Raw genomic sequence first — 26,279 nt, 5'->3', positions numbered from 1 at the left:
CACTGCGCAGGCGCCGCAGCGCGGGGCCTTGCAGCGCGTTGCCGTGCGCCGGCCCCTCGCCGCCCCCGGCCGGTGCGGCCCGCGCAGCCCGGAGCAGCCTCCCCGGCCCCGGTCCCGGTCCCGGTCCCGCAGGCAGGCCCTGCGCCGGGGCCCCCAGCCCGCTCCGCTGCTGATGGACTCGGGGGCGAAGCTGCAGAAGGTGCAGCTGAAATGCAAGAACCTGCACGAGTTCCTGCGGGGGCTGAACCTGGGCACCCTGGACCGGCTCTACAACCACCCCGCCACCTGCCTGGCCGTCTTCCGGTGCGTGCGCGCCCAGCCCCGGGGCAGTCACGGGTCGTGGGGCCGGGGACCTCGCCGCCCAGCCCCCGCCCAGCGAGGCGGTCGCCGGTCTCCTATTGACGCCCCCCGCCTGCCTCCAGCCCCCTACGCCCCCCACACCCACCACCAGCCCCCAGGGGTGACTGGCGCCCTAGGCGCACTGTACCTGACACCCCACCGCTTCCAGTACAGCCAGTCCTCGGGCTTACGATACAGCTGGTTCCCGAAAACGTCATCTTAAGTCAAAACATTGTAACTCAGAACAGATTTTCCCTTGGGAAACGATGCTATAAATGGGGATTGGTTCCTGAACCGAGGCCCGATACCCTATTTCCACCAAAAATAACCCAGAATTTTGTACTCCGTCAATTACAGATGTGTAATATAGCGACATTCATGTATTTATATTGCAAATAACAATCGTACTGATTTGGAAGAACAACTTTGACGTGACTTTGCTGGATTTTTTGAAGGGCTCTTGGCTGGCGTCTTCTCAGGAGTCGTGGCTGCAGGTTTTTCTGGAGTCATGTCTGCTTCCTTAAAGAAAGTGTTCAAGGAAGTTTGGACGGATGTTCTCCAGGGAGATGAGTGATACAGCGACTTGTTCGCTGTTGCGGCATAGCATCAGATCAAGCGTTGTAAAGTCAAAATTGACGTTAGAAAGTTGAAATGGTGTCAATTTATAAACCTTTTAAGTCAAGGACTACTTGTACAGAGGAAAATAAGCCGTCTGGAATGAACTTTTATGGCTTGGTGGGGAGACCGGCCCCTGCAGGCCCAGCGCTGGCTCTGGCCCTGGCCCCACGGGGTAGGTTCGCTGGGCAGGAGTGAGGGGCACCGCTGGCCTGGGGACAGAGGCTGCAGGTCAGGAGTAAGGGGCACTAGCAGGGCTGGGGGCAGGGCCGGTCCAAGGTGAAGCCGTAGCCAGCCAGGGTTGTTATTCAGAATGATGTTCCTGTTATTTTGTTCTGCATATAATTTTGGTGCCCTAGGTGACCGCATAGTTCGCCTAATGGTTGGACCAGCCCTGCCCCCATACCGGAGGCGGGGGGCAGTGGGTCAGGTCTGGGCATCTATGTTAATGAAATGGGTCTGGTACAAGAAAGGTTGAGAACCGCTGGACTAGAGCAGGCGCTCCCGCGGTTGACGCCTACGGGAGCAGGGAGGCATCTGGGATAGCTGGGCCTGTCGGTGCGATCCATTGTGCGGTTTCTTGTGTAAGGCTAGATAGGAAGGACAGGATTTTTTTTCAGGCCAGGTCTTAGATTTGGCTCTTGGGGGCTGATGCTTAACAAGGAAGGGGACCCCCCAGTGAAAGGATGAACCTGAACTCCAGAAGGAAAAAACAACAATAGGTGAAATTTCCACCACAGGGTCCCCGAGCAGTAGTCCTGGACCCAGTCCTGCACCCACGATGATGATGTAGCTGCCACAGCCTTCCCTGCTGTGCTATCCCTTACCTATAACTCATCTTTACCTAGATTCTCCATGCTCTTAAAACATGGCACCGAGCCCCCGTGCACTACTCCAGCTGAGGCCTAAGCGGTGCTGAGTAGAGAGGTACTATCAACTCCTGTGTCTTGTATACTCCTATTAATGCAGCCCAAGACTGCGTTGGCCTTTTTTTGTAACTCTGAACGGGAGAGCAAACCCAGTAGCCTGGAATCCCTGGGTTTTCTAGGACTGTTTTTTTCTAGTCAAAAACCTTGGGTCATAGTCGTAGCTGATCGCCTAATGATTCAGAAGGTAAAAAAAACCAAACCCCAGAAGCTAGTAGCCTTTGTGAAGGTGTGAAAAAATCGTTCCTGGCCACAAGTGACCAGCAGAGCCCCGAGGAAGGGTTTGTTGATCCCATGCCACTACAGGAGCTGTCCTTATAACAACATGGGGTTCAACAAATATATGACTTCACATCTTGCACACTCCCTGGGTTTCATACCATCCCTTCCATGTACTTACCAAGATCAGTCTTAAAGAGATGCAAGTTCTTTGCTCCCACCATTTTGGAGAGCTGTTTCTAAACATCCTAAGCGCCCCCTATGCCTGAACAAGGGTGTTTGTGCCTGAAAGTTTGCAAAGAACAATTCTTCCAACTATTTAGTTGGTCAATAAAGGATATCCCATCACCCAAAGAACCTTGTTTGCCTACGTCCTTAGACCAATACAGCTACAGCCAACACCCCCGTTCTTAAACTTCGCTGATCTGAAGTTAGAAATCGTCTAATTTATCAGCTAAATTTATTTGTAACCAGTTTGTAGCCATTTGACTTTGTGACAGTGGGCTTTTGTTTTCAGCCTGCAAAGCACCTTACCTTCCCCAATATTCACCTTGTGTATACTCCTACACTTGATGCGCTTGTCTGAAGTTAAGTTAAACAGTGCTCATGAAGACCTGAGCTAGAGACAACAGAATGATGCTGAATGCAGACAAATTAATTGTGCTGCACATAGGAAAGAATAACCTAACGTGCATACAGAGTAACTAGTTAGGTAGGTGGTGGCATTGCTGAGAAGTATCTGGGAGTTTTGGTAAATCATTGGCCCAACACGAGTCAGCAAAGCAATATAGTCACAACAAAAGTAAATTTATCTTTAAACTCCATCAGTAGAAGTATTAGATGCAAAGTATAAGAAGTGATAGCACTCTTCTTGGTGCTGGTTAGGTTTCCTCCTGTGTGTTGTGTGCAGTTTTAGGCTTCACGTTTTAAGAAGAACGTGGAGAAGTTAGAGGTTCAGAGGTGGGTAGCATAAATGATAAGAGGTTTGGAAGGTAAGCCATACAAGGAAAGGTTGAGGAAGTAAGTATGTTTAGCTTGGAGAAAAGGTGAATAAGGGGGGATGTGGTAGCAAAGGCTGCTGTGGAGGGGTGGCGGTGGCTGCACGAGGGCCGGAGGAGGGTGGTTGGAGTCGCTGCCTAGAGGCATGGGACTCCTGGCTCTGACCCCGGGTGGGGTGGGAGGAGCTGTGGGAATCACTCCCACAGTGGGCTCTTCCCAGGAGGGGCACATGCCCCCGCATCTGTGCGTGGGACGAGAGCAAGCTGCCGACTGCCCCGAGCACCAGGAAGAACCCAATGCCACTGCCGGCCCTAGCCAGCAGTGGCAGCAGGCTGCAGCAAGAGCAGACTGCCAAGCGCCAGGAAGAGCCCAGTGTTGCTGCCGACCCATACACAGATCTGGGGGCATGCACCCCCCAGGAAGAGCCCGGTGCAGGTCCACAGCCCTCTGGGTGCACATAGTAGCAAAAGCCGTGTCCCTGCACCTGCTGATAGTTCCCCCGCATTGCTCCCTGCTGCAGCCCGGGAGCAGCTGATGGGCTGCGCCACAGCCTTCCCCCAGACCCTTCCCTAATCCCAGCCTTAGTCCAGTCCAGTCCCTCCCTCTCTCACTCCTGTGGGAATGTAGTATTATTTTCCCTGATTTACACCGATTTTTTTCTTTTCTTCCTTTTAGCCTGATTTCAACCCGGACTTTACGTTTAGAAGATAAACCCCGAAAAGTCCCGGAATTTTTTTTTTGAAAATGATAACCAAAAATGTGGACCCCTAAGCATGCTGTGGCAACAGTTTGTGAATTGGGTGCCAGGGGTGCAGTGTTGGGGTGTACGTCTGTCCATGGCTGAAGCACTCTGAAATTAAAGCGTTGCAGGTTAGAGCAGCCATTCGGAGAACTTCAAACTTTACATCTGTCTCTGTGCTTTATTTCTCAGGGAGCTGCCAGGTTTGGCTAAGAACTATGTGATGCGGATGCTTTTCCTGGAGCAGCCCCTCCCCCAGGCAGCTGTGGCATTTTGGGTAAAGAAGGAATATGTCAAGTAAGTACAGGGCTGGTCAGAGGTTAAGATGGCCTGGGTGGGCGATGGAGGAAACCTTGAACATGGGTCTGTGTGGATGGCTTGGCCAGAGGGACTTTTAAGCTGGCGGTTTGGGAGCAAAGTTGATGCTCCCTAGAGAGTAGGGGTCCTGTGACCCATTTCTTTGCACCTTCACTCAGACTGTCCCCCTAACCTGGGGCTGTGGATTGGAGATCCCTAGATGGCAAAGGCCTTCTGTACCATTCCCCACCCCCTGAGCCAGCCAGTCTCCTCAACCTGGGACCAGAACAGAGTCGGTGCCCCTAGAGGGCTAGGGCCCATATCTCATGTGTCAGTCTCCTAATTCAGTGGTTTTCGACCTTTTTTTCATTTGTGGATTCCTAAACAGTTTTGAATGGGGGTACAGACTCCTTTGGAAATTTCAAATGGCGGTGTGGACCCCTTTGAATTGCAAGTGTGGATATTCACATCCTTTTGAATGATCACAGTCATCTTTTGCAGACCCCTTCAACATAGTCTGCAGACCACAGGCCGAAAGCCATTGCCCCAAACCCTTGGCCAGTGCCAGATACTTTGAAGGAAGCAGTACACTTTTCCCTCAGTACGTGTGGTTATCCTGGAGACAAAATGCCTCCCTGAGCAGGACCCAGCACCTGTTCTGAAGCATGAAGGTATCTACGGCTCTGGATTCACATGCTGCTTTGATCTTGCTGTAGGGAGCAGGAGGAGAGCTCAGACGTCCTGTCGGGGTTGCGGCTATGGCACACTCAGCTGCTTCCAGGGGGCCTCCAGGGGCTTGTCCTGAACCCCATCTTCAAAGAAAACCTGCGCATCGCCTTGCTGGGAGGGTAAGAGGCTGGTGATGGGGAAGGGCTAGTGAATAGCAGGACAGACCCCAAAGCAGCCCCCATACTGAAGGTGGGAATTCCTAAGTGGGTTAGGGACTCACCTCCCATTGATTGACTTGATTGACTCACTGGGAGTTGGCCAACTTAATCCCTATAAAGAACCCAGCCTTCTACGCCACACTGTACCCATTAGCTATTACTGTTTCATAGTTTCTAGGGTCAGAAGGGACCTGAGCAGATCATCTAGTCCAACCCCCTGCCATGGCAGGAAACAATACTGGGGTCAAATGACCCCAGCAAGATGTTCATCTAACCTCCTCCTAAACACCCCTAGGGTAGGAGCCTGCACCACTTCTCTTGGAAGCTGGTTCCAGACCCTAGCTGCCATGACTGTGAAGTAACGCCTTTTGATATCTAACCTAAACCTACCCTCTACCAGCTTGTGACCGTTATTCCTGGTCACTCCTGGCGGTGCTCGGGGAAACAGTGACTTCCCCAATACCTGCTGATCCCCCCTGACTAGTTTATAACAGGCCACAAGATCCCCCCTCAGCCTTCTCTTTTGGAGGCTGAACAGGTTCAGGTCCCGCAGCCTGTCCTCATAGGGCCTGCCCTGTTGTCCCTTAATCATGCGAGTGGCCTCCTCTGGACCCTCTCCATGCTGTCGACACCCCTCTTGAAGTGCGGTGCCCAGAACTGGACGCAATACTCCAGCTGCGGCCTGACCAGCGCCGCATAGAGGGGGAGGATCACCTCCTTGGACCTGCTCGAGATGCATCTGTGGATGCATGCTAAGGTGCAGTTGGCCTTCCGTACTGCCTCTCCACACTGCCGGCCCATGTTCATCTTGGAGTCAATGATGAACCCCAGATCCCTTTCCACCTCCGTGCTGATAGGAGGGGAGTTCCCCAACCTGTAGGTATGGTGCCGGTTGTTCCTCCCAAGGTGCGTCACCTTGCACTTGTCTGTGTTGAAACCCATCCTATTCTCGTCCGCCCACCCTTGTAACCTGTCTAGGTCTGATTGTAGCCTGTTGCATCCTTCCAATGTTCCCACGTCCCCGCACATATTAGTGTCATCAGCAAATTTGAACAGGGTGCTTTTTACACCCTCATCCAAATCGCTGATGAAGATGTTGAACAGTGCAGGCCCGAGGACCGAGACCTGCGGGACCCCACTGCCCACGTCCTTTCAGGCTGAGAAGGACCCATCCACTACCACCCGCTGGGTGCAGCCCTCCAGCCAGTTGGCAACCCATTTGACTGTACACCACAGCCCCCCAGTTTCTTAATGAGAACAGGGTGAGAGACAGTGTCAAAAGCCTTCCGGAAGTCCAGGAAGATTATATCCGCTGCTACCCCTGCGTCTAATGATCTGGTGATCTGATCGTAAAAGGCCACCAGGTTGGTCTGACAGGACTTTCCACTGATGAACCCATGTTGGTTGCCCCTAAGCATGCAGCCTCCTGCTGGCCCCTCCTGGATGTGTGCCAGCATAATTTTCTCGAACAGCTTGCCTAGGATCGAGGTGAGACTAACCGGCCTATAGTTTCCCAGGTCCTCCTTCCTGCCTTTTTTGAAGATGGGGACCACGTTGGCCCTCTTCCAGTCCACCATGAGTACTCTTAAAGTTGTGCCAGGGGTCCTGCAATGATCTCGGCCAGTTCCTTTAGAACTCTAGGGTGGAGATCATCCGGGCCGGCTGACTTGAATACGTCCAACCCCTCCAGAAGCTCCCTAACTAAATCCTTGCTAACCCGTGGCCCAGGTGTGCCTCCCCCGGGTCCCGAGGGGGGCCCAGCAGGGAAGTGGCTGTTCTGGTCCCTACTTAGGAAGACGGAGGCAAAGAAATCGTTAAACAATTGATCACTAATTTTTATGCTATCTAATTCTATAATGTTGTGTTTGACTAGGATGATATAGGTGTTATAGTATAGGCAGATAGTATAGGTCATCCAACATCTGTGCAGGGATTTGTATTAGATGACACTTCATGTCTCTGCTAACCCTATGATTTCATGAGCCCATCCCCTCCCAGAGCTGGGGACAGAACCCAGGAATCCTGCTTCCCACCTCCTTTTCTGGCCACTTGACTTCATTCCTTTGTCAGCTGCCTTTGCTGGCAGCGTTTAAAAGGGCAGATTTCTATTTACTTGCCTCACATTGATTCTGGTAATTGGTTGCAGTGTGTATTGCTCCATTTCACATTTCAGTCTTTGTTCCTAGGGGTAAAGCCTGGTCTGATGACACCAGTCAGCTCGGGCCAGATAAGCACGCACGGGATGTCCCATCACTAGATAAATACGCAGAGGAGAGGTGGGAGGTGAGTGCTGGGGAAATCCTCTCCTGCTCTGACCTATGAACTCTGCTTCTGTCTCCTAGCTCCACTCCAGCAAGCTAGCCAAGTTACTGGTAGGTCCAATTCACAGACTCCTTAAGAGAGCTCCTTAAACACTTCCCCAACAACTTATGATCTAGAGGATTCCATACTGAAGGTCACGTATCCCTTTACTAGTCTAGTGAAATGCATCAGGGTGTTGCATTGACTTTAGAGGAAGCACTGGGTATCGGGGTATAATACAGATACCAAATTTCTAGCTACTAAATGACTACTTTTTAGAACACCGAGTCCTAGAACCCACAGGAGGGGAAACAACTCTAGGTTTTGTCCCGGGTACTGGTTCAAGTGTTACCTATAGAAACATGGAATTGGAAGGAAGCTCAGGGGTCACCTAGTATAACTCTTGGGACAAATGCAGCTTGCACTGCTCTAAACTATCCCAAACAAATGCCTCTTCCTGGACACCTCCAGTGAAAGCTGTTCTCCAACTTCCCCAGCAGGTTGTTCCACTGCCCTACAGTTCGGACAGTGAAGAGGTTTGTTTCTAACATGTAATCTTAGGTCTGCTTTGCTGCAAGTTAAACTCATTGCCTTGTGTCCTGCCATCTGGGGAAAAGCAAAACAGTTCAACTCCCCCTTTTTATGGCAGCCTTTCAAATATTTGAAAATAGCTATTATTTCCCCCCACAATCTCCTTTTATCCAAGCTGAACATATCTTGTTCTCTCAACATTTCTTTCTACAGCTACCTTCCAACCCTTTTATCACCTTTGTTTCCTGCCCCTGAATCCTCTCCAGTTTCTCCACAGAAAATCTGTTGTAGATCAGCCACTCCATAATAGTGACCACAGTGTCATGAAATGCAGCCTTCTTGCAGAGGGTTATCAGCTAAAAAGATCTGTCACAGGAACATTTTGACTGTAAAAAAAGGAAAACTACACCAAAGAGAAGAAGACAGTTAGAAAGAAATTAAAAGGTGCAGCCAAAAGGATAAAATGTGTAAGGTCGTGGTTTTCAAACTTCCTCAAGTCACAGATTCTTCTCATATGACTTCTGCCATAGGACCCCTGTCTCTGTGCTAAAGACTGACACGGAGCCAGGCAACCTGGCCAGCTCTGCCATTACCCCCAGTTTCTTTGCAGTCCCACGGTGGCCAGGCTTCTAAGGAACATAGTTTGAAAACCACTAGCCTAGAGGCAGCCTGAAGACCATTTAAAACCACTATACTAGAGGCTCTGATCAAGCATATACCACAGAAAAGACACCCAAAGGTCCCTCAAAAACCAACAGCAACACATGCAGATGTCTCTTCCTCTGAGTGATGTTCCGTTGCTGATTTGACATATATCTCTCTTCTGCTGCCGCTGCTCCAGGTGATCCTGCATTTCATGGTGGGTTCTCCAAGCGCTGCTGTCAGCCAGGATCTAGCTCAGCTCCTCATCCAAGCTGGGCTGATGAAGAGGTGTGTGCATATATGAGGTCTTTGAAACTGGCACCCTGAGAGGGACAGTTTGGTGCAGGTCGGAGGCAGTGGCTGTCTTGGGGTGGGGGGTGCATATAGATATAACATAGGTCCTTTCCCATCAAAGAAGCAGCAGCTTGGCCCAGGAGGGTGGGAAATGGTTTATAGGGTCATTTCCCAGCATGGGACACTGTCTCTCATCCTGCCCTGGCTTAGAGCGACTGCTTGGCTTGGACTGATGATGAATGGGACATGGGGTGGGGTGTCTTTCTGCCTATAAGGTCAAAGGTTGACCTTGGAGACTGCATTCCCTGCTGTTCTCTTGTGGATGGCTGTAGATATTCAGGTCACCAGGCAGGGTGTTCCCATGCGTAGAGATGGGAGTTGGCTGGTGGAGTCCTGATCATTGTGCTTCCTGTCTCCTCAGCACTGAACCTGGGGAGCCCCCCTGCATCACCTCAGCTGGCTTCCAGTTCCTGCTGCTGGACACCTCTTCCCAGCTTTGGTACTTCATGCTGCAGTATCTGCAGACAGCTGAGGTGAGACCTCTTTTACCTCCATGTCTGCTTGCCGTCTACCCCCCGCCCACCCATCTTCCCAGCCACTCTGCCTCTTTCATCTACCTCCCCCGAACTATGCTAACCCCTGTCCCTTTCTCCTGCAGACTCGTGGCATGGATCTCGTAGAAATCCTGTCCTTCCTCTTCCAGCTGAGCTTCTCCACCCTTGGCAAGGTAAAACCCCCCACCCCTGTTCTAACAGTTAGACTGATTTCTCTCCCACAGCTGAGACAAGGACTCCAGAGTCCTGGAACACGAGACCTCATTGAGAGCCAGGGGTAGAATGCCAAAATCCTGCTCTCAGCCCCCTTTGATTGATTGGGTGATATCATTATTTTTTAACTTGATCGGGAGAGTGTACAGGGCAAGAAAAGGAAGTTACTTACAGATAACTGAAGTTTTTTGAGATGTTATCCTCACACACATTTTTATATATGGGTGGGCTCAGCCCCTGAGCTGTTTCCCAGAGACTTTTTTTCTTTAACTTAGCAGTGCCAATTAAGCATCCCCCCGGCTGTGGGCTCCCCCCATCTTTCCACAGTGATTACATCCTGTTCACTCCATTACCTTTCAGTGACAATGGTCTTCCTGGTGGGGATTGTTTTTGCCAGGCACATTAGTGAGATCCAAACCCTGATGGCAGGTTCAACATACACAGCCTTCTCTCTGGACAGGGTGGTCCCACAGATTCACTTTCAATTCGTGCCAAGGGCTCATCTAGCAGAAGCCCCTGCCAGTTTTTCCCAAAGCTGCAGGCTTCCTGTTGCAAGTTACCCTGCCACTCCCTGGATATGAAGAGAGCTTGGTTACTACTTACATAAGACCCAGGCATTTAGAAGGTCTCCATGTCTTTTGGGCTATAGGTGAGAGGCCCAGGGAGTCCCCTGCTTCTGCCCAAAGGCTGTCTTCTGGATTCCCATCCTATTGACTCTGTTATGAATTAATCAAAGAGAATCTTTCCTCCATGGTTTGAGTGGTCTATACCAGGATGCAGGCACTGTCTGCTATCTCCTTCTGTGAGGTCTCCATGACAGATATCTGCAGGGCAGTAATGCAACTGTTGAGGCCTCCAGAAGTGACACCACATTCGGAGTAGCCATTTTTTTCCTGAGAAACATTTGGGGACATATGTAGGTGAATAGCTACTGCAAGGGGAAGAGGCCAGAAACCAGAGTCTTTTGAGACGGTTTGTCCATAAACCCACACATTCAAACCCTACCTTCCTCTGCATCTTCTACACCTAGTAGCCTAACAAACTGGGCATGTGCTCCACCCACTAACTCCTAGGTCTGAAAAGCCAAAAGCTGGGCCTATAGCATCCAGGACTGATGCTGCTAAGGTGAAGAAAGCTGTGATCTGTGTTTGTATGGACAGTTACTCAAAGGAGGAGAAAAACATATAGGAAGGAGAAGATTTGTCCAAAGTTTCTCCAGGAGTTTTGCTTGCTGTCTGTGTACCTTTGGTGTAATATGTCACTGTTAGTTCACACACCTTTGCTCTGCCTGGAAGGGATTAATTTGTCCCTGTTGGGGATGTTGAGGCCAGGGGCTTGACACTCCATTTCTAAGGTCACATAGGCCACTTTTGTCAGAGTGGAGTCTTGAACCCAGGTTCCTAAGCACAACTCTAGTCTCACCTGCTCAAGAGGCCTGTCGTGTGCATCCCTGAATATGTCCTCTGCCATGAATGTTATTGAGAGGAGTGGGGTTAAAGAGAATGGTGTCAAAATGTGCAAGCTGGTAACTGTCAGGTGAGGGAAAGGATCCCTGGGAGAGACAGGAGTGTAGGGTTGCAGATGTCTCACCAAGGAGGATGGAGGTAGGAGCTGCCTGGCAATGAGCACATGAGATCAGGTGGGACCATAGGGAGTGATCATTGCCTGAGACCACATGATTTCATAGACTTCATAGATTTCATAGACATTAGGGCTGGAAGGGACCTCAGAAGATCGTCGAGTCCAGCCCCCTGCCCCAGGAGCAGGAAGTCAGCTGGGGTCATAGGATCCCACCAAGATAAGCATCCAAATTTCTCTTGAAGGTGTTCAATGTAGGTGCTTGAACCACCTCCAATGGCAGGCTGTTCCAGACCTCGGGGGCTCGGACAGTGAAGGAATTCTTCCTTATGTCCAGCCTGAAACGGTCTTGCAGGAGTTTGTGACTGTTTGACCTCGTCATCCCTTGAGGCGCTCTGGTGAACAAACGTTCCCCCAGATCCTGGTGGTCACCTCTGATAAACTTATAGGTGGCCATCAGATCACCCCTGAGCCTGCGCTTTTCCAGGCTGAAGAGTCCCATAGCTCTCAGCCTCTCATCTAACGTCTGTTTTCCTGACCTCTGATCATGTATGTGGCTCTTCTCCACATCCTTTTTGAATTGAGTAGCTCAAAACTGGATGCAGTGCTCCGGCTGTGGCCTCACCAAGGCCAAGTACAGAGGAAGAATGACGTCCTGGGATTTGCTTGAGAAACATCTATGGATGCAAGCCAGCGTTCTGCTTGCTTTACTAGCCACAGCATCACATTGAAGGCTCGTGTTCACCTTGTGGTCAATCATGACCCCCAAGTCTCTTACTTCTGTAGTGCTAGCCAGCGTAGCACTGCTGAGCCATAAGGATGCTGCAGGTTTTTCCTCCCAAGGTGGAGAACCTTGCATTTCCGGTGTTAAACACCATCAGGTTCTCGTCCGCCCATTTCTTGAGCCTGTCACGGTCAGCCTGGATAGCCCTCCTGTCTTTAGGTGTGGATGCTTTACTCCAGAGGTTGGTATCATCTGTGAATTTGGCCAGTCCACATCATTAATGAAGATGTTGAACAATATGGATCCAAGGACAGAGCTTTGGGGGACCCCACTGGTCACAGGACACCATGATGAGTGACTGCCATCAATAACTACCCTCTGGGGCTGACCACGGAGCCAATTCCCCAGCTAGTGGATCATGGTGGACCCAAGGCCACAGTTGGCCAGTTTTGCCAAGAGGTAATCATGGCATACCAGATCAAAGGGCTTTTTGAAGTCAAGGTATATGGCATCAATCTCCTCTCCCTTATCCAGGTGATAGGTCACCTGGTCATAAAAAGAGATAAGATTGGTCAAGCAAGACCTACCTGCAACAAACCTGTGCTGGCTATCCCTTAGGATGTTGCCATCAGCCAGTGTGTTGAGAATGGCCTCTCTGATAATCTTTTTCAAGACCTTCCCCAAGATAGAGGTCAGGCTGATGGACCTGTAGTTTGCCGGATCTACTTTCCTCCCTTTCTTGAAGATCGGCACCACGTTGGCCTTCTTCCACTCTTCAGGCACTTCACCAGAGCGCCAGGAGCTCTCAAAGATCTGTGCCAGGGGCTGGGCTATGATGCTCGCCAGCTCCCTGAGTACCCTGAGGTGTATTGTCAGGGCCAGCTGACTTGAAGGTATCCAACCTTTCAAGGTGTTCCTTCACAAGGTCAGCGTTGATGGAGGGCAGGGAATCTCCCTCACCCAGGCCCCCCGTCCCATAGTGGGCAGGGGCATCCCATGGGACTGATGAAAGACCAACGCAAAGTACCCATTTAATAGGTTGGCTTTTTCCTGGGCATCAGTTGTCAGTTGTCCCATCTGATTTAGCAGGAGTCCAATGTTCCCCTTGCTTTTCCTTCGGCTCGCCACATATCTAAAAAAGGACTTTTTGTTGTCCTTGATACTAGTAGCCAGTTGGAGTTCAGTCACAGCCTTGGCTTTCCTGGTTTGCTCCCTGCAGGACCAGTCCAGTGCAGAATAATCCTCCTTGGAGGTGAATCCCATCCTCCGTCCTTTGTAGCACTTTCTTTTTAGCTGCAGGAGGTCTGCTAGATCCCTGGAGAGCCGGGGGGGCTGCTGTGTGCTCTTGCTGTCTTTTCTCCAGACGGAATAGCATTAGCTTGTGCATCGAGGATCGCTCTCTTGAGGAGCAGCCACTCTTCCTGAGCTCCCTTCCCTCTGGGGTCGTGATCTCTTAGTGCCTCACTGACAAGCCTCCTTAGCTTGTTAAAGTTGGCTTTCCTGAAGTCGAGGACTTCTGTATTGCTGACTGACTTGCCAGCTTTATGGCAAATGGTGAAGGTGATCAGCTCGTTGTCGCTGTCACCCAGCTTCAGTTTGATCATTAAGTCACTGATTAGGTCGTCCCCAGTTGCCAGTGCCAGGTTGAGCAGCACTTTACCTCTTGTCAGCCTGTAGACCTCTTGTGTCAGGTAGAGGTCATCCATGCAGGAGACCAAGCTTTGCGACCGCTTGGATTTAGTCGAGTGCTCTCCCCACGAGATGTCCGGATAGTTGAAGTCCCCCATGACAACCATGGACCGGGAGCGTGCGGCCTCAGCCAATTCCCGGGCAAACTCCTGGTCAAACTCTTGACTTTGGGTGGGAGGTCTGTAGTAGACTCCCACTGTTGTTTTCCTGAACCCCACAGATTTTAACCCAGAGGGTCTCCAGCTGTCCACCCTGGTCACCAATGTCGGCTCGCAGGGACGCATAGCTCTCCTTGACATAGAGAGTCCCCACCCCTTTTGTCTACTCGATCTCTCCTGTACAGGTATAGCTGTTTATATCCATGGTCCAGTCATGGGTAGAGTCCCACCAGGTCTCCATTATCCCTATGACATAGTAATTTTTTGCACTAAGCAGGAGGACAAGTTCCTCCTGTTTATTCCCCAAGCTCCTGGCATTTGTGTACAGGCAGGCGAGTGTCCCCTTGGGGGCCCTTGCCTTACCTACCAGTTGTTCCAGGGCTAGGACATGGGGGTTAGGCTTACAAGGACTTTGATTGGATGTTACTTAGGTCTGGTTTCCAAGGAGACGGCACGTCTAATTTCACTTCTTCTGTCCCCAGGATTACTCAGTGGAAGGGATGAGTGACTCTTTGCTGACGTTTCTACAACACCTTCGGGAATTTGGTCTAGTGTTCCAAAGAAAGGTAGGAAGGAAAGGTGTGAGGAGCATTGATTTGAAGGGCTGGGGAGGCTGTGGGTCAAGGCTGAAGGGCATCAGCATTGCTGGGGGGGTGCTGGGATAGGCTTTCTAACCTGGCCCGCATCCCATCTCTCCTGCAGAGGAAATCTCGGCGCTATTACCCCACCCGTTTAGCCATTAACCTGTCTTCTGGTATCTCTGGGACCACTGTGGACACCCACAATCAAGGCTTCATCATCGTGGAGACCAATTACAGGATCTATGCCTACACAGGTGAGAGGTCTTTGCTTGTCTCAAAGAGGTGCCTTATGCTGCCTCCTAGGGATGTCACTGGGGTAATGAGCAGCATCTAACTACTTGACCCCCACTCTTCTCAAAACTGAGAACAGAATTCAGGAGTCCTGACTCTGTCACCACCCTGCTGTAACTCACAAGACCCCATGCCTCCTTACACCTGGTGATAAAACCCTTGAGTCTTGATTGCCACTGTTCCTGCCTCCCAGAGCTCGGGGCAGAACCCAGGGCTCCTACATCACATGCCCTGTAAATAATAGAATAAGAGATTAATTACTTTGTAGGTGGGAAGTGGGTTCTGAGAACTGGCCACAACCCGAAGGAACAAGGTTTGTCATACCAAGTCTTATCCCCTATGGAAGTGACCCATGTCTCTTTTCCCCTTCCAGATTCGGAGCTACAGATTGCACTCATTGCGCTGTTCTCTGAGATGCTGTACCGCTTCCCCAACCTGGTGGTGGCACAAGTGACTCGTGACAGTGTCCAGCAAGCCATCGCCAATGGCATAACAGCCGACCAGGTAAGACCGGGGTGATGGGGATGATCTCCATGAGATCATAGAGCAACACCCTGAGGCCTCAGCCGTAAGGCAATATTGTCCCCTCCACTCTATTCCCACTAGTGCAAGTCAGATGAAAAAAAGGCAGATGCAGTCCCAGGATGTCAGGCAAGGCATTTCCAGCGAAGCTTGGGAAGCAGTAAGAGCCTGCTAAGGCCTCACCTAAGACAGTGTGGTCAGTTCTAGTCACCTCTGTTCATGACCAATAAACTCAAAACAGAAGCAGGTGGAGAGAAGAGCTGTTAAAATGAATCTGTTCTTTGAGAGGTGACTGGAAGACTATGGCCTGTTTAGTTCAGTGCAAGGGTGGCCAAACTTCCTGTCCCTTCAAACTTAAGTTAGAAGGCTGACAGAGCCAAGAGCCATTGAAAATGCAAAGCTTCAAAGAGATATATGCCCAGTGTCAGTGATCTGCACACAGTTTGTGGTGTAAATACAATATTGTCTTTAGATGACTTCTCAGAGCAAATAGGGAAGAACTGAAGAAAAACAAAAGTAGAAAATAAGGCCCTCCCTCCACATTAGATTTATACTGAAATAAACGTTAATCACAATTTAAGGTGCCATCAAATGGCAAAACCAGCCATAAAAATGTTCTTCATATGTACGTGTATATAGGCAACGCAGTTGTTTGGGTAAATCTAATATATTTTATTAGACCAACTGTATAGTTGGAAAAATTGTTCTTTACAAGCTTTTGTGTACAAACACCTGTCTTCAGGTATAGGGAGAGTCTGCTGGTGTTTGTGTGGTCTCCTGGTTGGAATAAAAGCTTACGCCAATATGCAAAATGCAGGTCTCTGAAAATGCAAATGGGTGGCAGGGAAGGCCAGAGGGGATGGGAGACAATAGGTGGGAGACAGGTAGGTGAGGAGGCTGGGAAGCAAGAAGAGAAAAGTTAACCAGTGATAAAATGTAGCTGGTAAAATGTAGAAAGATTGTCTGGGGTTATTGGTTGGCAGACAGGTGTATAATGTGCCATAAATCCAATGTCTATATTTAGTCCAGGATTTTTTGTATCCAGTAGATTTTATGAAGTGAAGTTCATAGGTTCATCTATAAAAGGTGTTTTGCAAGTTGTCTTTGAGGATTACAACTGAGAGATTGTAGAGAGAGTGGTTGTCTTGTGAGAAATGTGCCCCCACCGGTAATTAGGTATTCTTGTCTTTGATAGATTTTCAGTGTGCGTTAGTTCTGGTGTGCAATTGTTGTTTGGTTTCTCCTGCATAGTTTCCATGAGGGCATTCAATGCACTAGATGAGATATATTACATTTTTGGAAGTGCAGGTGTAAGATCCAGGAATGGTGATGGTTCTGTTCTGGTGTGTACTTATTATGGGACTGGTGGAGATGTGTTGGCAGGTTTTACATATCTTGTCCTGGCATGGTCTGGATCCACTTAGTGTGCTTTGGGCCATAGGAAGTTTGCTTCTGGTGATGAGGCTGGTGAGATTTAGTGCTTGGTTAAAGGCTAGGATTGGTGGCTCTGGGAAGACCTCTTTAAGAATTGGGTCTTCTCCTAGTCTGGGTTGCAGTATGAGGATTTTCCGTATAGGTTCCAGGGAGGAACGATAACTTATAGTTTCATAGTTAGTAGAGTCAGAAGGGACCTGAGCAGATCATCAAGTCCGTCCCCCTGCCATGGCAGGAAAGAGTACTGGGGTCAAACGACCCCAGCAAGGTGTACATCCAGCCTCCTGTTAAAGACCCCCAGGGTAGGAGCCACCACCACTTCTCTTGGAAGTTGGTTCCAGATCCTAGCTGCCCTGACCGTGAAGTAGCGCCTCCTGTATCTAGCCTAAATATACCCTCTGTCAGCTTGTGACCGTTATTCCTGGTCACTCCTGGTGGTGCTCGGGGGAACAGGGACTCCCCCAGTGCCTCCTGGTCCCCTCTGCCTAGTTTGTAATAGGCCACCAGATCCCCCCCTCAGCCTTCTCTTGTGGAGGCTGAACAGGTTCAGGTCCTGTAGCCTCTCCTCGTAGGGCCTGCCCTGCTTCCCCCTGATCTTGTGAGTGGCCTCCTCTGGACCCTTTCCATGTTGTCCACATCCCTCCTGAAGTGCGGCACCCAGAACTGGACGCAGTACTCCGGCTGCGGCCTGACCAGTGCCATATAGAGGGGAAGGATCACCTCCTTGGACCTGCTCGAGATGCATCTGTGGATGCATGACAAGCTATGGTTGGCCTTCCTGACCACATCGCCACACTGCTGGCCCACGTTCATCTTGGCATCAGTAGTGACTCTGAGATCCTTTTCTGCCTCTGCACTGACGAGAAGGTTGTTCCCCAGCCAGTAGGTATGGTGCTGGCTTTTTCTTCCCAGGTGCAGCACCTTGCACTTGTCTGTGTTGAATCCCATCCTGTTCTCATCCGCCCACCCCTGTAACCTGTCTAGGTCTGATTGTAGCTTATTCCTCCCTTTTAGTGTGCCCACACACCCCCCACATCTTAGTGTCATCAGCAAATTTGAACAGGGTGCTTTTTACCCCCTCGTCCAAGTCACTGATGAAGGTGTTGAACAGTGTGGGCCTGAGGACTGAGCCCTGGGGGACCCCGCTGCCCACATCCCTGCAGGTCAAAAATGACCCGTCCACCACAGCTCTCTGGCCCTCCAGACAGTTAGTGACACATTTGACTGTGTGGGTGTCGACACCACAGCCCCCCAGTTTTCTAATGAGAACGGGGTGAGAGACAGTGTCGAAGGCCTTCCGAAAGTGCAGGAAGACTATGTCCACTGTTACCCCTGTGTCTAAGGATTTGGTGACCTGGTCGTAGAAGTCCGCCAGGTTGGTCTGACAGGACCTTCCACGGATGAACCCGTGTTGGTTGCCCCTAAGCATAATCTCCCCTGCGGCCCCTCGTGGACACGCGCCAGGATAACTCTGTCAAAAAGCTTCCCCAGGATTGAGGTAAGACTAACTGGCCTATGGTTTCCTGGGTCCTTCTTCCTCCCTTTTTTGAAGATAGGAATCACATTGGCCTCTTCCAGTCCTCTGGCACCACACCAGAGCACCACGAGTGCTCGTATAGCCGTGCCAGGGGTCCCGCCATGACCTCAGCTAATTCTCTCAGCACTTGGGGGTGGAGATCGTCCGGACCAGCTGATTTAAATACATCCAGTCCCTCCAGACGTTCGCCAACTAGATCCTCCCTGACCCTTGGCCTAGGCGTGCCTCCCCTGGGATCTACGGGGGTCCCGGTGGGGGGGGTGACCCAGTCCCTGCTCAGAAAAATGGAGGCAAAGAAATTGTTAAATAAGTTAGCTTTGCTGACTGGTGCGATGACCAGATTTCCTAGCGTGTCCTGCAGGGGCCCCACGTTACCCAGTACCTTCTTTTTGCCCCCTATATATTTTAAAAAGGACTTCTTGTTGTCCTTGATCCATATCGCTAGTCCCAGTCCCATCTCCGCCTTGGCCTTCCTGACTGCCCCCCTGCAGCCCTGAGCAACTACGGTATAATCCTCCCTGGTGATGGCCCCTCCCTGCCATTGGGTGTGCACCTCCCTTTTAGCTAGGAGACATTCCCAGATGCTTTTTGTGAGCCATGGGGGCTTTTGTGCCCTCCTGCTCCCTTTGATCCGCATTGGGATTACCTCCCTTTGGGCTTGGAGCATCGTCTCCTTAAGGGACAACCACTCTTCCTGGACACCTGGCTCCCCTCCCCTCCGGGACCTTAGTGCTTCCCTGACTAGTCGCATTATCTCATTGAAGTCCACCCTCCTGAAGTCCAGGGCTGCTGTATTGCTGCAGGCCTTTGCTACTTTGGGCTGGATGGTGAATCCCAGCAGGCGATGATCGCTGTCACCCAGGTGGTCGAGCACCTGCCGCCCCCTCACCAGGTCGTCGCCTGTGGCCAGCACCAGGTCCAACAAGGCATCTCCCCGGTGGGGCTGTGTGCCCCCGGGTTAGATGAAGGTCCTGCATTTTGGCTAGGAACCTACATGAGCGGTCAGACCTGGCTGACTGCTCTTCCCAGCAGATGTTTTGAAAGTTCAGGTCCCCCATGATTACCACGTCCTTTGACCTAACTACCTCCGTGAGCTGACTTAAGCTTTCCCGGTCTAGCTCTTCCCCTTGGTTGGGAGGTTGGTAGCAGACACCCACCATTAAATCTATTTCCTCTCGACCGCCTTGTATTCTAACCCAGAGCACTTCAGTGTGCCCCTCCTCTAACCCTGTGCTACTTGTTGAGGATGGGTATTCCTCCTTAATGTAGAGCACCACACCCCCACCTTTCCTCCCTGGCCTATCCCTCCCGTACAGCCTATAGCCCTTGATATTCACCGCCCAGTCATCCATTGGGTCCCACCATGTTTCAGTGAGCCCAACTGTGTCCAGGTTGGTGTCAGCTAGCAGGAGGGTAAGTTCCTCCTGCTTGTTCCCCATACTACAAGCATTAGTGCAGAGGCATTTGAGGCCTCCTGAAGATGCATGCACTGGCCTGCTAATCTTAGTACTACCCAGGCCCTTGTTGCTTACCTGGGTATTTGTTCTGCTTGTTGTTGGTCTAGGCTGGGCTGTTCTTGTGGGTGTTGCTTGGTTTAGTGGTCCAAGGATTCCTCTGCCCTCATCTTCCCCTTCCCCCAGTGAGCCTAATTTAAAACCCACCGAAGGAGATCAGCCAACCTAGAAAACAACACGCACTTACCTTTGGGGGAAAGGTGAATTGTACACTAATGGTGTACAATTCATGGGGATTTTCTTTTTGTACTGCAGCAGTTTTTCGTGTGGTATCTGAGTGGCTCTTTCAAAAGTGCCATTTTTCTCTCTGGAGGAGTGTCCTTGTTGAGTAAAAGCCCTTTTGAGATTTGTGAGGTGATGATCGCAGGTGTTCTCCTCGGTGCAATTTTGGTGGTACCGGAGGGCTTGCCTGTATATCCCAGCTCTCTTGGTGTGTTTAGGGTGATTGCTGGTTCTGTGTAGATATGTATGTTGGTCCAGGGGTTTCTTATTTGTGGTGGTTTGTATTTCATCATTCTGAATATTGTTCATAGAATCTAAAAAGGAAATGCCTGGTGCCAGAGTATTCAAGAGAGAGTCTGATGGAGGGGTGGTGATGATTGAATTTGTGATGGAAATGAATCAGAGATTTCAGGTTTTCAGTCCAGATGATGATAACATCATGTGTATATCTTAGGTATAGCATGGGCTTGATGGTGCGGTTCTTGAGGAATTCTTCTTCCAGGTGTGTACACACACACACCACACACACACACCCATATAATGTAAACCATTAAAATGGCAAACCATCCATAAAAATGTTCTCCATGTGTATGTACATGCGCACGTGCACACACACAACATTTTTATGGATAGTTTGTATGGCACCTTAAATTGACCATGTGCCGCACATCCCAACTGGGGATGACAATTGGATGATCGTTAGCTTCGGCACCAGGGCCAACAATCAGTTAATTGGTGACCCCAGCCCCGGACTACATGGGGTGCAGTTCAAGGTTGCCATGCATATTTGGAAGAAAACGCAATTTTGGGGTTGGAGATCAGCCCCCTTGGTGCTTTTAAATGAACATCTGCCAGAGACCTAAGAAACAGAGAGAAGTAATCAGTATTTTTGCTTACCTATTCCCCTGTCTTCAGGAGCCATATCTAAACAGCTTGGGAGCCAAGTGCAGCTTATGAGCCACAGTGTCATTCCCCCATCCCCTCCAAGTCTAGTATAAAAGAGGCATATTGCTGTCCTTAAATTTGTCAGGGAGGGAAAAGAGTCTCTGGCACCAAGGGGAACAAATAGGAACAACTTGATGGTAACTATGCATGGGCTGATAGTTAAAGGTTCCTAGCCTTTGGAGCAATGGTGGGGTCCAGGCTGGCCTCTTTATGGAAGAGTAGGGACAAAAAAAGTCAAATTCCTTTAAAGACGGAGCTGGATCCGTTTCTGAAGGGAGTTCTCTGATGTTGCCTGTGACAACAGGGGCCTGGACTCTGACTCAGGGGGCTGGTCCCTGCCCTGTGTCCCTGCAAGATGGGAGATGCTCCATTCCCAAGCAGTGGAGCTCCTCTCTCCACCCCACCACTGGGAGCCAGCACTTCTGGGTCTCCAGCCCTGCAGTCTTTCACAGGTATTGACCTTGCAGCGTTGTTAGATTTGACTGCCAAGGATTTCCACTCTACCACTCGCCTGCTTCATCTGCTGTCCTGCGGCAGCACAAGGGCTTGAAGTTGGGGCTGCCTGGTATTCCTCCTCTTCTGCCTTCTGGTGGGAGTAGCCTAGTCTTTTGGGTTTGTCTATGTTGAGTCCTCAGGGCTTAGGAAAGAGGCTCAGTCCCCCAAGCCAAATTTTAAAGCAAGGTGTTAAAAAAAACAAGAGATGCAAGGATTTTTTTTTCTGAGGATTTTATTGAACTAAACACTATAGTTGAGATTGCTGCTGGACAACGTGTTTTGGGCATCAGGTACCCCTCCTGACCTCTTATACATTACCTGCCCTGTCTTGGGTACAATAGCACTCCCACTCTACTGAAAAATATATGCAGGTTCTCAGAGCTGCTCAGGAAATCAGCTTTTCTGGGGAAAGAGGCCTCTGAAAAAATCACTGCCTCTCCATATGCTGTTTTGGTTGCTGAAGATGAGCTCCTGGAGTGCTTCTTTATTAAGAAGCATATAATGTCATGGATTTCATAGACATCAGGGCTGGAAGGAACCTTGGGAGATTGAGTCCAGCCCCCTGCCCCAGGGGCAGGAAGTCAGCTGGGGTCAAAGGATCCTGGCAAGATAAGCATCCAGGAAATGTCTTCTTTCCTGTGTGTTGCTTTAAGACAGGAGTGTCCAACCTTTTTGAATGTGGGGCCAGATCAGGAACTTTGTATCACCCAGTGGGCCGGCGAGCCATATTCAAAGACCTCACCGGAGATGGTATCACATCAGGTAGTGCTGTCACGTGACCTTTGACACCAATGAAGTTGCAGGAAGTGACAATGAAATGGGCCTGGAAATGTGGTATAAAATCCAAAATAAAAACAATATAAAAGCAGCAGTGAAATAATAGCAAACACTTGACTAAAAGAAACACTGTTGCATAATGAAAGAAGCATAATGCAAGTCGACAGAGCAAATGTGGAAAAGTTATCAACCAGAATGGAAACTAATCAAAGGTGGAGGGATTGTCTCGGCAGGAGACACCCCATAGGGAAATGGGACTCTGGGTCTGTTTGCATGCTTAAATACGTACAAACATCTCTGTTTCTGCAGTGTAAATGTTCTGCCTACCCCCCCCCATGCACGCACGCACACACATTTTTCAGAAGGAAAAAAATCCTTGCAAATTTTAGATGCATTCTCTACTGATTTCCAGTGTCCTTGGTTATAACCCCAGCCCTGGGATAAGACCCAGGCCATGAATGGCTGCTAACGGATGCCAGCCACTAACACTGTCCCCACTGCCCTCAGATCATCCACTTCTTGCGGACCAGAGCTCACCCCGTGATGCTGAAACAGGTGAGGAGGGAGGACCTAGGCCTCCTCAGCTTCAGTGACTGCTCTGACAGGGGCGTGGGGTTTCTACAAGGCCAAAGTCTTTTTGAATGTTGACAGGGAGAAGGCAAATACAGGGGTGGCATGGGGAGGATGGGGGCAGGGGTGGGGAGGCATTGGGAAAATGGGCAATTGAGGATCTTGGGGGGTGAGGGGAAAGGAACGGTACCTCCTGGTGGTGACACCTACTAGCCATTCTGACTGCAGTCAAGAGGGGTGGGGATCAGAGAGGGGGGCCATACAGTTTCCTAGTTGCCCGAGGTGGAGGCCATGGTCAGGGTGTGCAGTGATCCAGTGTAAGGAGGGTGGGGCAGAGGCTGGCATGTGCTAAGGAGTGACTCCCCATCCAACTGGCCCTGCAGATCCCAGTGCTGCCCCCAACCATCACAGATCAAATCCGCCTCTGGGAGCTGGAGCGTGACCGGCTGCGCTTCTCCGAGGGTAAGTGTCCGAGGGAAGGAGAGGGGCTCCAGAGTTGGGAGGGGGAGGGGGAGGGGAGGGAGTTGTGATGGGCTCTGGTATGTGGTTTTTTTCCTCTCCTCAATCCCAAGTTCCTTGCTGTCTTCCTCCACTCAATCCCTTCCATGTACACATTCCCTCTCCCTCCTCCCCCAGTCCCTGTCCTGTTCTACCCACAGCTTTGTGGGTACAGTGGCAGCACAGTTTAAGGCCTCTCACTGTGCATTCAGAGGTGCAAGTGTAAGCCTTGCTCCAGACTTGTGCCAAGGATTGTCTCCTGTCAACGCAGCTGTACAAAGGTACCTGGTCATTCAGACTGCAGTGTCAGAGACTGATTACTTCATTCCCATTTGCAGTGTTGCCTACAGAAAATGTCGTGCCTTTCCGTGTGATAGCTCATGGGCTGCTCGGTTTGGGGTGGGAGAAGAGGCAGGCTTCCCTGCTCAGTTCTGCCACTCACCCATTTTCTTCCCTTGGACTCATCTGATTTCCTCTCCCCATTGCTAATCTCCCCCTTCTTACCATCCTGTTCCTTTCAGGTGTCCTGTACAACCAGTTCCTGTCCCAGGTGGACTTTGAGCTACTGAGGAACCATGCACGGGACCTAGGTGTCCTGGTCTTTGAAAACCCTGCCAAGCGCCTCATGGTGGTGACGCCTGCCGGACACTCTGATGTCAAGCGCTTCTGGAAAAGGCAGAAGCACAGCACATGAGGACAGTGGCCAAAGGAGGCAGACCCTCCCTGTCTCCTTCTCAGTGCTGCCATTGCCCTTCATCCTGCGACTGATGGTACACTAACCCTGAATCCATGCTGCTCTCAAAACCTGCCACCAAAAAGTAAGCCCCACCCACCCACTCCTGCCCTCCGTGCTCCAGACCAGGAATTGAGGGTGGGAGGATGCTTCAGGGCACCCCTTCTCTGCTGTCAAATGTGCCAGACCTGACGATCTGGAGAGTGGTGATGGAGATGACTTGCCACCTGACTTCCAGATGTGGAGTATGCAGAGCCAGGGCAGGTGAGCAGGGCTTAGTTTTCAGTAGCAGTCTTGAGAGTGCTGCAGAGGCAGTGTGGACATGCCCTCAGATGTGGCTGGGGGAAGGGGATCCATGTCCAGTGGTTCTCCAGCAGGAAGAAAGTTACATTCTGAAGCTGTCAGTCCCTCCCTCCCATCAGAGAAATTAGGGGTGCAAACTGCTTTTCCCTCCTGGGCTTAGATGTTTTGGTGCTGCCATCACCAACCATACTGGAAACCTGAGAGGTTGGAGGCATCTTCTAACACACAGGTTAAGATCACACTGAAAGCAGGTAGCACTGGGGGGAGGGTGGGTCTGCATTGACCTGAAATCCGGGATGGGATGTAGGATCTTCCCCCTTCTGGATCTGATTTGCCTAGCAGAAAACTGATTTCCATTGGTGGGTGCTTGGCAGTGATGATGCAGCTGAAACCACCCTCCAGTGGGAACAGAACAACTTGGGCCCCTGAATGTTGGCCTTGGGGTGGCAAAGAAATTAGTTGGGCTTCAGGGACTAAGTGGTTCATTCTGTCTTCTAGAGCTCACACAGTTATTAGTAACAGTGATCGCTGGCATTCATCGCATGCTTCTGACCACTCTGAATATAGATTGATCCCTTAAAGTTCCATTTGTAAAGGGTGGCTTGATAGTCACTAGAGAATTACAGCCTTGCAAGTTGATGCCTGTGGGTAGGTGTCTACCCAGTAGCTGTGTGGTTCTCTGCAGATATAAGATACTGCATGTGGTTCTGCTTATGGGTTCAGGGCTAAAAGGTTCAGCCTGGAGGCTTACAAGGGAGGCAGAGTTAAAATTGTGAAAAGCCAAAAAGACTTTCTTATGATGCAGCCATTTTTGAGCTAGGGCAACACAAAACTTTTGTGCATGTTAAAATCCCACAACAAAGGGTCTTGTAATTTCCCATGGTGGTCATGGCAGCCAATGGCTAAACATAGATGACATTTTAAAGTAAAAAGTAATCCTGGAGAAGAAATGCCCTTCTGTTGCAGTCCTCTCTTTGGGTCTGTTGCTAAGCTCAGCCATTCCCAAGCAAAGGGTTATAACCCCAGGTGGTAGCTTCAGTTCCATGAGCCCCACAGAGCCACTAAATGCCTCAGGTTGGTAGTGTTCCTGTCTGCCTGCAGTTAATAGCAGACAGGACTTCCCCTGTCTGCTCCCCCACAGAGAAGCTGCCCTCTCTGTGCCTGCTCTTGCCCTGGTGCAAGTGACAGCTAAACCAGGACAGCTTAGCCCTGTTGCATTCAGGGGGAAGGTGCCATGTGGGGTAAGAGCAGACACAAGGTCAGTTGCAGTAGTGTAGAAGCAACATGGCATTCCCCACCTCCTGGCGGTTGAAGAGCAGGGCTTGTGAGCATGGGACTAAATTAAATTGTCCTCATTCATCATGGGTTTGCACTGGAAAATGTCTACGAATGGTTGCTGGGACGTGGCAGGGTTGTTTCATGTTGGTCAGAAGTTTCAATTTAAACTGTTTACAATTTTTTTGATAAGAGAAATCGTATTTGATTAAATGAAGTGTTTGCTTTCTACTGAAATTGCCAAGTTTGTCTTTCCTTATCAAAGAAAACCAGGTGCCCCAAACCTGAATTACAGCTGTTTGTTGTTTTGAAACGCTACTGCAGCTAAAAGGAAGACGAAAAGGGAAATAAAGAAAATAACCAGTTAAAACACACGGACGTTTTTCTGTGACACTGCCAAACCAGTGACGCAGCCTCCACCTGCTTATAGAAAGTTGTTCTGGCTCCCTGGCTGTGTGAAACTGCAAAACATTCCTCATGTGAATGCAGTTGTGTTGGTTTAAAAATGCTGATAATGGTAGTGCTGTTCCCATACAGGAAAGGAATGAGCTGTGCTGCTATGAGGCAACTGCAGGAAGTTCCTTAGGTTGCAAGTTAAGGAAGTTGCAAGCAAACTAAGGAAGTATGGGTTGGATGAACGGACTGGAAGATGGATAGAAAACTGGCTGGATTGTCAGGCTCAACGGATAGTAGTCAATAGCTCAAGGTCTAGTTGGCGGGCGGTATAAAGTGCAGTGCCCCAGGGTCGGTCCTGGGGCTGGTTTTGTTCAATAACTTTATTAATGAACTGGAAGATGGGATGGAGTTCATCCTAAGCAAGCTTGTAGATATACTGGAGGGTAGGGCTAGGATTCAGAGTGATCTAGATAAATTGGAA

At 50.2% G+C, this 26,279-nt stretch overlaps 1 protein-coding gene across 1 annotated transcript; it reads left to right on the top strand.

Annotated features, from left to right (window-relative positions):
• Positions 1-2: 2 nt before the first annotated feature.
• GTF2H4 (general transcription factor IIH subunit 4) lies at positions 3-25,752 on the top strand. Its single transcript, XM_090029549.1, has 13 exons — positions 3-303; positions 4,030-4,134; positions 4,851-4,982; positions 7,208-7,304; positions 8,695-8,783; positions 9,211-9,322; positions 9,448-9,516; positions 14,188-14,271; positions 14,408-14,540; positions 14,951-15,081; positions 22,531-22,578; positions 22,977-23,055; positions 23,613-25,752. Exons 1-13 carry the CDS (start codon positions 173-175, stop codon positions 23,783-23,785), a joined length of 1,383 nt encoding a protein of 460 aa, XP_089885675.1. The 5' UTR covers positions 3-172; the 3' UTR covers positions 23,786-25,752.
• The last annotated feature ends 527 nt before the right edge of the window (positions 25,753-26,279 follow it).

This window comes from Crocodylus siamensis, chromosome 15 (assembly GCF_052110815.1).
Source record: "Crocodylus siamensis isolate JL-2025a chromosome 15, ASM5211081v1, whole genome shotgun sequence".
Classification (NCBI taxonomy): domain Eukaryota; kingdom Metazoa; phylum Chordata; order Crocodylia; family Crocodylidae; genus Crocodylus; species Crocodylus siamensis.
This window is presented reverse-complemented; position numbering and strand designations above follow the sequence as displayed.

What these genes read in the sequence shown, in the direction of transcription:
- GTF2H4 (XM_090029549.1), top strand. Translation starts at nt 173, where the DNA reads ATGGACTCGGGGGCGAAGCTGCAGAAGGTGCAGCTGAAATGCAAGAAC. An exon ending in GTCTAGTGTTCCAAAGAAAG is followed by an intron (nt 14,272 to 14,407) that starts GTAGGAAGGAAA and finishes TCTCTCCTGCAG; the next exon opens with AGGAAATCTCGGCGCTATTA. An exon ending in CCGGCTGCGCTTCTCCGAGG is followed by an intron (nt 23,056 to 23,612) that starts GTAAGTGTCCGA and finishes TGTTCCTTTCAG; the next exon opens with GTGTCCTGTACAACCAGTTC.